The 18,285-nt window shown below is 34.0% G+C and overlaps 1 protein-coding gene across 3 annotated transcripts in view; it reads left to right on the top strand.

Annotated features, from left to right (window-relative positions):
- Nucleotides 1–18,285, top strand: part of SPOCK3 (SPARC (osteonectin), cwcv and kazal like domains proteoglycan 3) — a 506,317-nt gene that overhangs the window by 456,721 nt on the left and 31,311 nt on the right. For all 3 annotated transcript variants that reach the window (XM_017887898.1, XM_017887896.1, XM_017887897.1), the window contains one exon: nucleotides 5,404–5,523. In XM_017887898.1, coding sequence (XP_017743387.1) covers nucleotides 5,404–5,523 — 120 coding nt within the window. The remainder of the gene's footprint in view (nucleotides 1–5,403; nucleotides 5,524–18,285) is intronic.

Below are 18,285 nucleotides of genomic sequence, written 5' to 3'. Positions count from 1 at the left end.
ATATTATAATATTAATTAATACATAATTAATATATATTGTTTATAAATATTTATTGCAGTCTGTCACAGTGAGGTCTAAAAATAGAGCTAATTCAAGAATATATGATTATCTGTACTTGAATAATTAAGAGTAGAGCCCAACAAGTTTAATCCTTCTGAGGCCGGGCACAGTGGCTCACGCCTGTAATCCCAGCACTTTGGGAGGCTGAGGTGGGCGGATCACAAGGTCAGGAGATCGAGACCATCTTGGCTAACACGGTGAAACCCCATCTCTATAAAAATACAAAATATTAGCTGGGTGTGGTGGTGGGCACCTATAGTCCCAGCTACTCGGGAGCCTGAGGCAGGAGAATGGCGTGAATCCCGGAGGCGGAGCTTGCAGTGAGCAGAGATCGCACCACTGCACTCCAGCCTGGGAAACAGAGCGAGACTCCCTCTCAAAAAAATAAAAAAATAAAAATCCTCCTTACTCCTCTTCAATCTGAAATAAACATTGTGCCATCAGAGCATTTTGTCTTATGTTGTCATTTTCATGTCTCTAGGACATCGTGGCCCTATGTAATAGGAGGATTGGAGTTGACACTGAGAGACATGTTCTTTGGACTTTTCTTTGTGTAATGGACATATCTTGAAAGAAAATAATCACGTTGGAACCAACTTAAGCCTCTTTTGCTTTTAGAGTAATTGTATTCTGCCAGATTTTAACTGTACTACACTCACATACAAACCAATCCCATCAGGAAGACCGTCAAAATTCCTAAACATTACATTGCTGGAAGGTGGTGGTAGCAAGTATTTTTTACTGATGAAGAGTAAGGAATTATGTGTTTCATTTCTTCACCTCATAGATCAGACTTAGAAAAATCTCTTTACCAAATTTCATAAGGGAAAAAATAATAAATGATGCTTGGTATTTTGTGAGCTAAATTTACTAAATTTGTTTAAATAACAAATGCCTATACTACTTCATTTCATCATCTGTGACATAAAGTATTATTTTCTAACATTAAGCAAAAATGAATGGTGACCTTAGAAGTGCTTTAAAAAACTTTATGAATCAAGCCTAATAGAGATAGGAGACAGCTTGTTAAATACAGTATTGGAACAAAACTTACAAAATTTTCTGAAAGATAATGCACAATAAAATGTGGACTCTGCCTCTGATTTGAAACTTCCCAGAGCATCCCCTCTGCTTGGACCTCTGTATTTACATCTGAGCTTCCTTATTGTATAACATAATCATAAACAATTAACAACTCATATTGCCAAATACGAGTATATTCATTCTTTAATAAATTCATGTTCTTGATAACTACATTTAAGTATGTTATAGTGCATCTTACTCAATTTAGGCTACTAAGAATAACAGAATGCCACAGGCTTATAAACAACAGAAATTTATTTCTCACAATTCTGGAGACTGGAAGTGCAAGATCAGGGCAGCACCAGCAAATTCAGTGTCTGATCAAAGCCCGGGTCCCGGTTCATAGATGGCCTTCCTCTTGCTATGTTCTGACCTGGTGGAAGGGGAGAGGGATCTGACTGGATTCCGTTTTAAAAGAGCGGTAATCCCAATCATGAAGCCTTTGCCCTCAGGGCCTAATCACCCCCCAGAGTCCCTGCCTTCTAATTACCATAACACTGGATTAGGTGTTAACATATGAATCTGAGGGAACATAAACATTCAGTTAATACAATCTGAGGGACTGAGGGGACATTTTAAGCGATTTTTGTGATAGGCAGAGAATTTTGTGCCTATTAAAATGTAAGAACTTATGTAAAAGTTAGAGACCTGAAAAAAATATTTATTGACTCTCAACTACAACATGAAAATAACTATTAATAGATACTTCATTTTATAGTTATAAAATATATCAACTTCGTTAATTTTTAAATTTTATATTTATCAAATTTAATTAATTTCAGGAAGTATATGGTTTAAACTTTCTAATTTGGCAAGAATCCCCATTTTGGCCAACGGTTTCAGATAAATTATTGCTAATTTTGAACTAAATCAGTTAATTGTTGGCAAATGAAAATTAAATTGAAAAATTATTTAAAATGTTTTCAAAAGTTTTATACATAAAGTATTATTTTTAATAATACTCAAAACTAAGATGTCCTGGGCTTATGGAAGTTACTGAAATGTTCCTGAAATCTCTCCATCGATTCTCATTATATATGAACCTTTCTGAAGAATAAATACTAAGAATCCGGAATGTGACTATACAGTATTCCTGTGTAGATATAATACTGGTATACTGTTTTTTGGTAGGAAAAGATGTTAATTTGAAATAATAGAAATTGTTTTAAATTAGGAGTACTAGATGTGCTACCAAATACCTATGATTTGGACAAGGTAACATGAATTCACTAGCTGATGGTGTTATAAAAGAAGCTAATACCCCAATGTTTGAGTTGATGAATATGATCAATAAATGTTCATTGTTTTCTCTCAGATCTCACCTCCATAGTGTACATGATGGAGTGTTATGCTGTTAACAAACTTGCTATTTAAAAAGTGTTGAATACACCACATAGCACAATTTAAATGACTGTGTTTGTATACATGTAGTATACCTGCATGATACATTTTTAAGAAATAGGGGCTGGGCATGGTGGCTCACGGCTGTAATCCTAGCACTTTGGGAGGCGGAGGCAGGTGAATCACCTGAGGTCAGGAGTTCGAGACAAGCCTGGCCAACATGGCAAAACCCTGTCTCTACTAAAAATACAAAAATTTGCTGGGCATGGTGGCGGGGGCTTGTAATTCTAGTTGCTCGGGAGGCTGAGGCAGGAGAATAGCTTGAACCTGAAAGGTGGAGGTTGCAGTGAACCGAGATTGCACTACTGCCTGGGTGACAAGAGTGAAACTCTGTCAAAAGGAACGGAAAGGAAAGGAGAGGAGAGAGGAGAGGAGAGGAGAGGAGAGGAGAAAGAATTACTGGTCAAGGGTTAGATGCATTTGTAATTTTTTTTAATTTTAAAATTTTGTTGACTTTTGAATATTAATACAGCTATATAGTACGTAATTCAAAAAGAGAAAGAGATGAATGGTAAAAATAAAATTCTTTCACACCACTTTCTTCCCTTAATCCAGTTCCCTTGGGAGTTACGTCTTTACATAAATCCTTCTAGAGATATGTGATACTTACACAGGCATGTATGAATACGTAGAATTCCTCTTTTTCAAGTAGGTTTTTGTTTTCTTGTGCCTATCCCTTTAAGGGGAGCAGAAGACCCATGTCAAGATGGCTTAAACAGAGACTCCAGGCTAGAGTGTAAGCATTCATATCAAGAGTACGCTATTTTTTTGCCTCGTCACCTCAGCCTCAGTCATGGTGGACCTTATCAGTAAAAGTGATAGTTTCTTTGATTTTCACTATAACTTATTGTTTTCCCTGGATGAAAGGATGGCAATGAATTCTGTACATTGCTCTGTCCCTGGCCAAGAAATCTCAATCTTAACTGCCATCTTGCTCTGACTGGGCACACAGCACACACTCCGTAATTACCCTTCACCAGCTTCCTAGAATGTCCTTCACCTCTCTCTTCCATTAGTTCCTGTGACTCAGACATCCTCTTGCTGATTTTCTCTCAGTGTATCACATATTGTAGTAGCATCCTGGGCAAAGATTGTATGGATTCTTAGTTTTACAGACCCTGTATATGTAAAAAATTTCTTTACTTTACTTTCCCACCTGATTTCTCTTAGAAATATGAAATAATTTTTATGTTACTATGCTGCCTTTCAATGTTATTTAAATATTGGAAGGCATTTCTGATTCCTTATTCTTTGTAACAATTTTAGTTACCCTCCCCCATGGAAGTTTATAAGATCATCATTTTGTCTCCAGTGTTCTAAAATGTCACAATGATTGGCTAATTTGGTCATCTCACCATACCAGGTACTGGGGGATTCCTTTTAATTTAGGAGCTGATTTCCTTTAGAGCGAGTGTGTCCAACTCATGGCCCATAGGCCACATGTGGCCCAGGACAGCTTTGAAGGCGACTCAACACAAATTTGTAAACTTTCTTAAAACATTATGAGATGTTTTTGCAATTTTTTTTTAGCTCATCAGCTATCATTATTGTTAGTGTATTTTATTTGTTGCCTAAGACAATATAATGTATATGGTATATATTAAATGTAATAAAACATACTATAATTGCATAGTGTTTTAACCAAATGGACAAATGAGTATTAGCATGAATTACTTGTTAGTTGAGGAAATTGCACATTTACAGCATGCACAGAAGATTGGTCTGCAATAACAATGCCCTCTAAACAATGTAAATTAGTGGCTTTTAAAATATATTTTCAAAGTATTTTTGCAGTAAATTACTAAATTTGAATACTATATTTTAATGCTAGTCACACACACATAATGTATGCTGCTAATAATGATATCTTTAAAAAATAAAGAGGAATTTATTTTAGTTCCGAATATCAAGGTTTTCCAGTACAATCTTTTACAATAGAAACATTATAGTACTTTCTTAAATATTTTATAGCTTTTTCCTAATCACAAGTTATACAGTTGTTTATTTTCTGTGATTAACAAATATATAGCATTAAATCAAATAGGAACAGTATTTATTTATTTATTTATTTATTTATTTATTTATTTTTATTATTTTTTTTTGAGACGGAGTCTGGCTCTGTCGCTCAGGCTGGAGTGCAGTGGCGGGATCTCCGCTCACTGCAAGCTCCGCCTCCCGGGTTCACACCATTCTCCTGCCTCAGCCTCCCGAGTAGCTGGGACTACAGGCGCCCGCCACCTCGCCCGGCTAGTTTTTTGTATTTTAGTAGAGACGGGGTTTCACCGTGTTAGCCAGGAGGGTCTCGATCTCCTGACCTCGTGATCCACCCGTCTTGGCCTCCCAAAGTGCTGGGATTACAGGCTTGAGCCACCGCGCCCGGCCGGAACAGTATATATTTATAACAGTGCATTCCTACGTATACGGAGTATATGAATAAAGAATTATAAATTGTGACATCTTACAATAGGTATGGCCAACAATAAATGTATAATAATCATTTTGGATTTTCAACCCTGTACTTTCTCTGATAACCTATCACCCCAGCATAAAAAAGTATTTATGACATAAATATTATGGCTCAACTTTTGTGGTGTTATCAGTACAAATCCTCCAAGTGTCATATTCTAATGAAGAGTACAAATAGAATTCCACTAATAATACTTCTTTATTAAATAAAATGTTTTTGTCATATTACATCTTATTTTAAAGCATGTATTTAACTTTAAAAAAGCTGAAACAGAGTCACACCTTTTTCTTTTAGTCGTCGTTACCTTTCAATTTATGGGAATAATGAGAGAAAAAGCACTAACGTTATACTAAGATATTATTCAAGACTTGTGTTGTTTCTCTGTTTTTAGCATGCAGTGACCTGGAGTTCAGGGAAGTGGCAAACAGATTGCGGGACTGGTTCAAGGCCCTTCACGAAAGTGGAAGTCAAAACAAGAAGACAAAAACATTGCTGAGGACTGAGAGAAGCAGTAAGATTTCTAAATTTGATAATTGCTACTGTATCTGATATGAAGTTTTATTTCCAATGAACCACGGAGAACAAAACACATATTTCAGTATTTATTCACTGCATATATACTGAATAAAAATCAGAACATGATTACTTCCAAGCACACCTGTATTATTTTGCAGGGAAATAAGGCATTTGGGACAACTCTGATTGGAGGAAAAGGGAATGTCTCCTCAGAGGGTGTTTAGCTTTCAGTAGAGCAGAAAGAATGAGAATATTCTTCAGTGTTTTATTAAGGTGGTAAAGAATAGAACAACACAGAAAATAAAGGTAAAAAATTTGGAGTGCTTAGATTTTAAAAGAATACAACAGAACTCCCCCATGTGGTAGCCTGTCCAAGATTGCTTTGCTGATGTCTCTATTTTGACCCTGTGTGAAATGGATCAGTAGACAAGAGAGGATATCTGCAAATGAAATAAGTAAAATGCAGAAGGAATAAAAGAGCATATACCTCTTACAAATTTTTTAAATTATCAGTATAATTCTCTAAAAGTTTTTTTTTTTTAATTCCTTGGAAATAAGAAATACAAATTGAAATAGGGTATTTGTTATGAATAATTGTGTAAACTTTTCATTTTATATTATTTTCATTTGTATAAAAATTTGTTTATTATTTAATGCATATAAAAGGATATCGAAACATGGGTTGAATCTTTCAAAGATTGAAGCATGTGCTCCAAAACACAAGAAAAGGGGAAGGAGTAGCAATTACAAGCCACATCTCTTGGCTGGCAAAGAATAGCCAGATGTGTGACATTCATCACCTGTCGTGATGTGACCCATCCATTCTCACCTGCTACCCTCAAAGTGCAGTTTCTAACAAAATGATGTAGTAGGATAACACAATCCTCTTTAGATTCCTAAAATGCTTTATTTTTTTTCACATTAAGAAATTTTCTACAATTTCAACCAATTGTAGTTATGAATCTAATTTACATAGTGAAATAATTTAATGCAGAAGTACAATTAAGCCATTACTTTTAGATTAGTAATTGTCTTTGAATGTGTAATGACTATCCATATTTTTTCTTTTATGAATTTCACGAAGAAATTGTAGTATTTTTCATTTCCTGTAGGAGAATTCCTCAAACTTATCTCTGGATTTATTGGTTAATTTTTTGGCAAATGTAAATATTTTGATGCCTTTTAGCTTGAACTTACCTAATAGAAATAATAATTCAGTATATTTGACTCTGTATTTATTATCTCCCCACTGGAGTGGGGAGAAGGTTTCTCCCACACCTTTACATATTGATTTTTTAAAGATTCATGTTCACAACTGTTTTTAAAATTCATATCCACTCCCAATATTCATAGTTGAACATTTTTATTGCTTGCTCTAAAATTTCTCCTTTAAGCTAAGCTTGAGTTCAGGCTGATGCATCCTTCCAGATACGGAGATAGATAATGGAGAACATTTGCAACACTCAGCAAGGTGCCTGGGTAATTGTACACATTCACAAATATTTTCCTTTCTAGCTTTTTCTGTCAATAAATTCCATGAGACTCTCTAAAGGTAGTAGATTAATTATAAGAAACTTCTTTAGAGTTGAATATCTTTGGACAGGACAAGAAAAAGTGGGCCAAAGGATTATTTATGTATACTGCTTGAAGGAGTCAGAGGCCAGCTAGAAAAAAATTTCCATCGGAAAGTTATCCATTAGAATAGATATGACAAATCCATAGACAAGAAATGGCTGGCTTCTTCAGGTCCGCAGATCTGTGCACCCTCTGTGTGAATCCTTCTTTGGCTCTATCTTATTTAATTTGTGAACCAATCCTCCAATATCAGACTCCCATCTCCTTTCTATTTTTATTTTCCCTTCTGAGCATTTATCAGTTCTAATAAAGTGATAATCTAATGTTTATTTAATTCTCTCTCTCTCTCCCAACCAGACTACTCAAACTCAAAGCAGTAAGAGGTCTTTATTCGCCACTGTATTTCCAGAACCTAGGACAGAGTTTGACATATAGTATTCACTAAATAAAACTGAAAGGAGTTAATGAATGAATGAAGCAAAGAAGCAATCAATATACTACATTGTGTACCCGTACCATAGTTGAGGCACTCAATTAGTGCCCTAGGAATGATTATTGATAATATTCATTATTTTCATCATGACAGTTATTACTGTAGTCAATTTGTATGCTTTTATTTCTATGAGAAAGATCATGAGCACTGGAAGCAATGAGTCAAAATGTGCAAGCATTTTAAATTACATAAGATAGTAGATATTGCCAGACTGCTTTGTAAAAAGCTTAGGGCATTTTGCATTTTTACCAGCAAGACATGAGAGTTAACTTTTGCCTGCATGCCTAATAGCAAAACAAATTGCCATTCATTTTAACTTTTCCATTCTGATGAATATGCTACTATATTTCATTGTTAATTAAATTTGCATTTTCTTTATTAGTAGTGAATTTGAACATTAAAAAATGGGGGGAGACTAAAAAGCACAGTTTTCAACTTATCTGATATTAATGTTATCACTCCTACATTCCATTTTATCACATTTGTTTAGTATCTTTGCTAAAACTTTCTATCAACTTTTCTTTATTATATTCATTTAAGTGTCTCTCTTGTGAAAACCCATAGTTTGGTTTTGATTTTTTAATATGACAGTGAGCAAACATTGGGGCGTTTTAGGTTGTTTTTGGGTTTTTTTGTTTTTTGGTTTTTTGTTTTTTTTTGAGATGGAATTTCACTTTTGTTGCCCAGGCTAGAGTGCAATGGAGTGATCTCGGTTCATTGCAACCTCTACCTCCAGTGTTGAGGCGATTCTCCTGCCTTAGCCTCCTGAGTAGCTGGGATTACAGGCATGTGTCACCACGCCCAGGTAATTTTGTATTTTTAGTAGAGACAAGGTTTCTCCATGTTGGTTGGGCTGGTTTTGAACTCCTGACCTCAGGTGATCCGCCTGCCTCGGCCTCCCAAAGTTCTGGGATTACAGGCATGAGCCACCACACCCGGCTACTTTTTGTATTTTTAATAATTAAGAATGTGGTTAAGTCAACATAAGGCAGAGAAAAATATTCTGATAAGGTATAGAATGTCTTCAGGCATTTTATAGTGAAGCCAAATAAAAATATATTTTACAATCTCTTATTTATAGCAAACAAAAAATCCAGTAACATTTTGTCATTTTAATAAAGAGAGAAAAATCAAATGTTAGTTTTGCATCAAAATAAAATTTGATGCTATTGTTAAAAATCGTATAAGAAACCTTAAAAAATAGCCAGCATTGACCATGAAAAAATAATGTTTTTCATGAATCTTTTATACTTTTTACATTTTATTCATTTGTTTACACATTTTTCACATTTTTAGGAAGATTAGTCATTTTCTATTAAGATAGCACTATATTTTAAAAAAATAATGTCTTGTATATCTTGTTGACAAAGTTGCCTTATATCATGATTTTGCCTAAGAAAATCATTTATAATTTTTAATTAAAATTTCACTTTATAGCTGTAATTATGAGGTGGATAATTGTAAGGTTTGTCAGCATTTTGTAGTAAATAAGCAGATATTATGAATATAAATTTTATACTTTTTTAATATCCATACACTTCTTTATAGAATATCATTTTAATGTGGCAAGAATGACATGTTTGTTAACAGAGCCAAGTATATACAGCTTCTCTAAACTATAAAATAAGAGTTAAAAGTATATAAATTACAAAGCATGCTTTTGTGTTTTATCTTTTTAAAAATGATCTAGATATTAGGTTAGATATAGATTAAGGAATATCTATTAACTAATTTAATCTAATATACATATAACATTTTAAACTACCAAAAATTCTTGGAGATTTTTTAAGTTGGCTTTATTAAAAAACATAATTACTGTTGAAATAATGCTTGTCATCTACGTGATTTAATTTGGTTTAAAACAAATTCATGGTTTCTTTTTCTTTTTCTTTTTTTTTTTTTTTTTTGAGATGGAGTCTCACTCTGTTGTCTAGGCTGGACTGCAAAGTCTTAGATATGTGATCTTTTCCAACCCCAAATAGAGATCAATAAAGGCCATGGGTACAATCCGGAAAAGTTGGCTGGAAATAGTGGCCAAAACAAGGGCCAATGCTTTGCCAAACATTGTTGAGCATGAATGCAAATATTAAGTTGAACCTCATGAAATTACCAGTTTTGGAACTACAAAACAATAGTTTTTAGAGGTCAACCTGATATAAGTCATCTAAGAATTGACTACTTGTTATATTTAAGTTAGTCTTTAGACTTTAACCTATTTTCTTTCACTGAGTAACACATACCTTTTATTTATGTTTAATTTCCCAGTTGTGTTATAACGGGTAAGGATACAAATTAAGCCATGATATTTTTCTCGTTTATCCTAATCTCATGATCCAGGATAATAATCTCATTCTTAGTATTTATATCCTAACTGCATGGTAGCTAATGATCCGTAGGCTGAGTGCAGAATGGGTAGCACGCTCTCTAACTTCATTTGTTTCCTAATCATAAGCCAGATTGCTAAAAACTGTGAGTACAGATTACTCTTAGGACCAATCATTGACTGCTGACTTCTCTGTGACTTCCAGAAAGTATTGTAGAATGTTTGATTAGTATAATTCCTCATAGTGAAGGCACATCCTTCATATTTGCCTTTTACTTGTCCTAGAACACTCTTCCCCCAGGTATCTGTATGGCTCGCTCCCTCTCTTCATCCAGCTTGTTGTCCAAGCATTCCTCACTAGGTGCCTTCCCTTCCACCCCATCTAAAATAGCAACGGCACCCCAGAACATTCGCTTCCTCTTTACACTGCTTTATTACTCTTTCTAGCAAATATTGCTACCTGATATACAAATGTTTACTAGCTTATTTTTTCTCCCTTCCAAATAAAATATAAGCACTCTAAGGTCAATGGTTTTCCACTGTAGAACCTGCAGGCAGTATAAAAGGCCTTGGCATATGGTAGGGATTCAATAACAATTTGTTTAATGAATAAACTAAGAAGTCTAATCACAAATTGTTACCTAGACAATGCCCTGACTTCAGAAGAGTGATAAATTAGCCTGTAGCTGCTTGCTTATATTTGCTACATAACATAGGTTCCAAAAGGGCAAGATTCTGATGATAGTAGAATTGGATTAATAGGGTAAAAGCTTAATGAAATTTAAATGGAAAGATATTTTGCTTTTTCAAAAGTCAATGAACCTTGAAAGTGGAATATAGTTTTATAAAGAAAGGGGGATTTTCTAGCCTCACATACTATCAAATCAACATTGCTATATATTTTGCATTAGTTAACATTTAAAGTATAATGAAATGTAGTCTTTTTTCGTAGCTATTTTAGTAATTATACTTAACTCTTAAACCTATTATGATAGTAACCTGAGATTTTAATCAACCAAATTGTATTACAGTATTTGCATACAGAATTCCACAGTCATTACTCAAGAATTATATTTTACTTGAATCTTGGACAGTGTAAATATTTCATAGCTAAATGATTTGAGTTGATAAAATTGTCAAAAATGTCATAGCTTTAAAAAAATGAAGTTTATACAGTCTGTCATTATTTTTTAACAACCGACACCTAATTTTTATTTTATAAACTCAGGCTTCTTGAATATATTTTGTTTGGATTTATTTTAGAGCTATCACTGAAAAACAAAACAATGATCATAGAAAAGTAACTAAGATGGTAAAAGTCTTAAAATGTGTTTTACGATAATAAGTTGAAGGAAATGGAGCTATTTAGCCTCTCATCCTATTAATATTAGCATGAAAATGCTTGGTGATGCTTTATTCAATAAGAATATGTTGTGTCCATTATTATCAATATACCTCAATTTTGTTTTATTATTTAAATCTCCAAAAATTGCATAGCAGAAATACTGTACCCAGGCTTTTAAAAATATGGCTGCAATCGAGAATATATAGTTCGTGAAAGTGACATTGTACTAATTTCCCCTTTAACAATTTGGAGAGCATCAGGACATTGGCATCATATGAAAAATCCCCAGATTAGCAGAGTCTGACTCAGATTAAGATAATGTCTTATTTCTGCTTTCCTACATGCCAAATGTTCTCCTCGGTAAGAGAAAATGATAGAATTATTTAAACCTCTAGGGTAAATGCATACATTCTAATTTCTTACCCAGATATTGCTCACTTTATGTCATGATGTCTTCACATTAAGAGAAAGATTGAATTTGGAATCAGATGGTTTAAAACAGTGCCACATTTTAATGCAATTAGGAGTCTTCTAGGTATAGCAGGAGACTTCATCTTTTGAAAACGAAATATTTGAGAAAATTAGATAAATTTTCTTATTTCAAGTAATAAAATGAGAGATCCAGATCATTGCTTATTTTGGTTCTAATTATTGAGACATCTGGCACTTTCTTCTCTTTTATTCTGTGGATTCTAACACCCTATGATAAAATTTAATTATATACTTAAGTATTACTAAAGTATTACATTAAGATTTGTAAATTTTAATTTTGCTGAAATTATATATTTCATATATAGCTAAATTAATGTAATCCCATGCAGCTTAAAAGTATTGTTATAAAATAAAAGTACTAAGTGATTGATGTACTGCAGTGAAATTATTTTGTTACATTATCATGTCCTGAGAAATTACTGCATTGGATCTACTAGGAACCAAACTTTTGGTTATCTTTTATTCTTTAGGAACTGTATTATTTCAAAGAATGGCAAATTGCTATCAGCATTGGCTATTTTTTTAACATTTCTCACTGGGTGAATGAAGTGTTGTCAACTTTATTACATTCTGTTTTCAATAATGTAAATATTTAATTTCAAAATAAAGCCATGTAGAGTGTTCAAGCAATTTTCACCAGTCATCTGAACTATCAGAACCTATTCAAAATGAAACAACCCCTCGCAAAAAAAGACAACGAAGAGGTTAAGAAAAAGACATCTACAGAAAAATAAAATAAAACACAAAATTTTATGTTACCACATATATTTAGTCAATTATAGTCAATTGTAAACATTATTCCTGTTAAACTTTACTCCAGTGCCAGTTGAGTAATACATAAATCCTTGAATGTTTGCAAAATAAGTGTCTTGAAAGCATCAAGAAGCGATAGTTAAAACCAACAGAAAAAGTATACATAAAAACAAGTAAAATAACTAAAAAACATTATTTGGGGTTGTTTAATGTGAAAACAAATGACTCTATATACCACTGCAGTCCTTGAACCATATGCTAGCCAATAAAAAAGCCATTAATTTTATGATGATTCCTTTGAGACATTAATGAGTGTTAACTCATTTTCAACATATCACAACAAGGAAGAATCCATGTAACATTGTATATTTTCCATTTTCTTTATTTTTATATTTTGCATTTTGATTGCATAAGTAATGCATGCTTATTTTGAAAAATAACACGTGGAGATATAATTAAGAGAGTATCTTTTCACCAACTCCATTCATTGCCTTTTTCATGAGGTAGAAAACTGTTAGCAGCCTGATTTATATGATTTTCCAATACTGCTTTTTTTTTTTTTTTTTGTTTTGTTTTGTTTTGTTTTTTGTTTTTTGTTTTTTGAGACAGAGTCTTGTTCTGTTGCCCATGCTGAAATGCAGTGGCACGATCTCAGCTCACTGCAACCACCATCTCCTAGGTTCAAGCTATTCTCCTGCCTCAGCCTCCCGAGTAGCTGGGATTACAGGCATGTTCCACCATGCCTGGCTAAATTTTGTGTTTTTAGTAGAGACAGGGTTTTGCCATGTTGGCCAGTCTGGTCTTGAAGTCCTGACCTCAAGTGATGCACTCACATCAGCCTCTCAAAGTTCTGGGATTACAGAAGGGAGCCACCATGCCCCACCAAATGTACTTCATTTTCATACAAAGATATTTATTTACATAAACAGACCTATTTAAAACAGAAGATCATACTATGCACAGTATGTGCCAGCTCACTTATTATAACTTTATTTTAACCTTTTTTTTTTTTTTTTTTTTTTTTTGAGACGGAGTCTCGCTCTGTCGCCCAGGCTGGAGTGCAGTGGCCGGTTCTCAGCTCAATGCAAGCTCCGCCTCCCGGGTTTACTGCCTTTCTCCTGCCTCAGCCTCCCGAGTAGCTGGGACTACAGGCGCCCGCCACCTCGCCCGGCTAGTTTTTTGTGTTTTTTAGTAGAGACGGGGTTTCACTGTGTTAGCCAGGATGGTCTCGATCTCCTGACCTCGTGATCCGCCCGGCTCGACCTCCCAAAGTGCTGGGATTACAGGCTTGAGCCACCGCGCCCGGCCCTATTTTAACCTTTTAACACTTCATTGTGTTGCAAATATTTTCTCACTACATCCTTTTTATTTTGACTTTAGAAAGTTCATGTTCTTTAAGAAAGTCTTTCTTACAAAAATACTGACGTGTATATTCTCCTAATGTATATTTTTTTGCACTTAAATCTTTAAACCTATTTACAATTTATTAATGTGTGCTAGGATTCTGGCAATAAATTATGTACCCTTATTGAATTAAAAATAATACATTTGCAGTTAATTTTTGTTTATTCTTACGTTTGCATTTTCTTTGTAAATGCTACTTATTTTTTCATATTTATGTTATTGATTTCTACTGTAATTCTGCTTAGTTTTGGTGTCAGACTTTGAATGATTTTAGTTCTTTAAATTTGTTGAGGTCTATTTTATGGCCCACCATATGTTCCATCTGCACCTAAAAGGAGCATGTATCCTGTTATTATTTGTTGGACTATTCTGCCAATAGAAATTATCCAAGTTTGTTGACAATGATTTTCAGATCTATACCCTTAATGTTTTTCTATCTACTTACTTTAGTGAGTACTTTTAGAACAGCGTTGACGTTTTCAGCTATAAATGTCTATTTCTGTGTTCAGTTCTATTAGATTTTTTTCTCAGGTATTCTGAAGACTCTTTTAAGATACATTATACATTTAGGGTTACTATATCTTCTTATTGAACTCCTTATTATGTGATGTATGTTGGTTAATGCATACAAAACACAAATAAAAGTAATAAGATTTCATGTTTGATAGCACAGTGGAAGAACTATAGTAAACTATAATTTATTGTATGTTTCAAAATAACTAGAGAAGAGGACTTGGAATGCTCCTAAAACAAAGAAGTGATAAATCTTTAAGATGGAGGATACTCCAGTTACCCTGATTTGGTCATTATTCATTTTATATTTGTATCCAAATATCACATATACCCATAAATGTGTAAAGATATTATATATCCATAAAACTTAAAACATATATTCATCTTTCTTTTTTTAAAATATAGTTTCACTGGGTAAAGTATATTGGGTTGAGAGCTTTGTGTTTTGTTTTGTTTTGTTTTGTTTCAACACGTTACCCCTGTCACACCACTGTTTCTGGCTTGTGGGTTTCAGCTGACAAATCTGCTATTTTCTTTACTACTCTAGTGAAATATGTATCTATTCTAGAGATGCTTCTCCTCATCACTCTTTAAACAGTTTGACTATGGTGCATCTAGATTTTGTTTGTATGTCTGTTTATTTGACTGGTTGGTGTTTATTCTGTTTGGTGTTCTCTAAGATCCTTATCTCTGTGGTTTGATGTATTTCATTAATTTTGGAGAATTCTAAATTAATCATTGAAATATTCTTCAACCCATTTTTCTCTCTTTCTTCTTCTGGTATTTTAATTACTTCTCTCTTAGATTGTTTGATAATAACCACAGCTCTATTATGTTCTGTTGTCCTCCTATGCCTTTTCACCTTCTTCTTCTTCCTCCTTTGTCTCCTCCTCTCTTCCTCCTTCTCCTCTGTTTTCTTTTCTTCTCTTTCTCCTTATCTTCCTCTGCCTCCTTCTCCCAAACAATTCTATTTGGTTCTCTCCTATAGTTTCCATCTGCAGTTTTAATGCAAGTGTTCACCACTTATACTACAGCCTTTAACCTATTAATCATTGTAATTTTAAATCATTTCTCTGATTATGTGTACATCTGTTATTTCTAATCTGGTTCTGTCAAATGCTGTGTCTCTTGGCAGTGTTCATTGTTGGTTTATTTTCTTCTTCCTTTAATACATGTCCCTATCTTTTTGGTTAAAACTGGATATATTGTGTAGAGCAATAGGGATGGATGTAAATAACATTTGTGCCTAGAAATAGTGATGCCTCCTCTTTTGCATTGCTTTTATACAGCACTTGAGCCAATCTATTCTGATAATTAAACTAAGTTTTGGCTTTGATTTTATTCTTGTTATCCTCAGCGTATCCCAGGCTTCAAGTAACTATAGCATTGCCTTGTGCTTAGCATGAGACTGGCTTGCCACAGTCTTTTTCTTCACTTGTTTCTTAATGATTTCTCCTTTGCAACTGAGCCTCAGAGAAGGTCCCCCTTCTTGATTGTACCCCTCCACCACTGATAGAAGGTTGGCCCTTCTTAAGCAACATTTGATACCCTGGTAGTGGGAACATCCTTCATATTTCTGTTAAGCTACAGCTTTAGGAAGATACTGTGTATCTGAATCTCAAAGGTGGGACTTTCTCGGAAATCCTATTGCCCCCCTAGTGGAAGAGGTTCTTTGATGGTCTGTACTCAGGATATTCTCCTGATCCTTTCCCAGGTACAGCTGTGTTTTTAACTCTTTTCCTTTGATGCAAGGGATCCTCACCTATATCTAGAGAGTGACAGGATATTGGGCTCACCCCCAGGAATTTAAGGCTTTCTTCCATAAGGTATGTAGGGAAGATGGATATGGATGGGAGTTCATACCTTTCCCACAGCAGCTTCTGCTTCTCAGGTGGTTTCTTGGGTCTCTTATCTTGCCCTAAGTCTTCTTTGACAGCACACACTGAGATCCTGGAGTCATTCTGTCAATGTTTATGAATTCCTCCTCTTTTTGTGGTTTCCAGAGGTTATTTACTGTCATGTTAGCCTACACTCAGCCTTTAGCAATTCACTGAAAATATAAATGGAATTCTTCTTATTAGCTTACATGGCATTTGGTATCTGTCTCAAGTAAGCCAGTGTTCACATTCCATCCTTTCTTGGAGGCACATGTCTCTTTTTAGATTCTGGGTTACTTCATTGCTCTGGGACATAAACTCACTTATGGATTCAAGAAAATTGTGGTTTTGCTAATTACTCAGACTTTTCTTATTGTTTATTTGTGAGCAATACTCTTTTCAACTTCTCACATTCTAGGTGAAACCAGTAAGTCCTAGCCTTTAATCCTAAATGATATTTTCATGAATGGAGACTATCGGGTTGAAAGTTTTCAATTATTTTTTTTTTTCTTGACTTAATGATGTTATTCAACTCATTTTTGGTCTCTAAAATTTCTGACGAGGTGCCAGACAAATTGAATTACTGTTTACCTCTATGTGGCATATTCTTCCTGCTGCTTTCAAAATTGGCCTTAATCTTTAGCTCTTGAAAATTTGACTATGATTAGGAATGACCTTTGTGTCATTCTGCTTGAAAAATCCTGCATATCTTTAATTTGTAAATGTAAGCATTTAAGCAAATTTTCTGCCATTATTTCTTCAAATATTTTCTTACATGATTATCTTTCTTCTCTCTTCTGGAACTTCAATTGTCTATGTCATAATAGCACTTGATATTACCTAACAGTTCCCTGAGGTTCTATTTAGTTTTTTTTCCTCAATCTTTTTCTTTTTTCAAATTAGATAATTTTGACTGATCTATATTCATGTTTACTTACCTTTTCCTTTGTCAATTTAGTTTAATTTACAAGGTTTTTCTGTTACTGTCATTCTTACATTCTCATTTAGTTCATTCTTATAATTTCTATTTCTCTACTTTTAGTCTCTATTGTTGCAATTATTATGAGCATGTTTTCTTTTACCTTATTGCATTTAACAGTTTTAGTTGCTTTAAAATAATATCTGCTAATCCCAACAACTGGATCATCTCAAATGTATTCTTAATTGATTATTTTTACTTTTTTTGAGAATGAGTTCCATATTTCTGTTTTTAACATGTTTTTAACATGTCTCAAAATTCAAGATGGTGTTCTGGACCTTATGAATATGGAGTTGTGTGATGCTGCATTGCATTAGTTTCCCCTGAGAGTGTTGCTTGATTGATTTAACAGATGATTAACTTTGCTGGTCTCAAAATGGAAACTCACTTTCTTGGGTGCCAGCTTCAATCTCCATTCAGTGTTCTAGTCTTTAGCAGAGGTGATTGAAGCCTGTGAAATACATATGTGGCTGTTAGATCATCCGAGTTTTGGATAGGTGGTATTTGGTGATAATTTATCTCATTTTCTTCTTGGATTTCATCCTCTTTCCTCAGCGGCTATACACAACTTTCTGATTCTCCAGGCTAAAAAGTTTGCGTTGTTTTATTTGTTTGTTCGTTTGTTTGTTTTTTCCAGTGTTATTGCTACCTTGCACCATGAAAATTCTGCCTACCCCCAAGTTAAAAAACAGCAAAAATTGAAAATTCACTACACATAACTTCCTTCCTCAACATGCAGACTACAACAAGAATCTGCCTATTCTATTAACTCTTCATACCCTTCCTGCTTTAGAAAAAAAAAGAGTCTGGAATTTAATTATTTATCTGCGTCTGTGTTCATTCTATAAGACCATATTCAACAATTACTGAAAGTGGAAACTAAATTAATTTTTTAAATGACAGTTTGAAGAGAGGAATTTTGTCTTACCTGTCCTTGAATAACCGAGGCCTAGTAGTGTCTATTGAATCTTGTGTGGACCAGAATGGTGCTTTTCTTTTCATT

Source organism: Rhinopithecus bieti, unplaced genomic scaffold (genome assembly GCF_001698545.2).
Source record: "Rhinopithecus bieti isolate Rb0 unplaced genomic scaffold, ASM169854v2 scaffold_16999, whole genome shotgun sequence".
Classification (NCBI taxonomy): domain Eukaryota; kingdom Metazoa; phylum Chordata; class Mammalia; order Primates; family Cercopithecidae; genus Rhinopithecus; species Rhinopithecus bieti.
The sequence above is the reverse complement of the archived record's forward strand: the minus strand, read 5'-3'. Positions and strand labels throughout refer to the sequence as shown.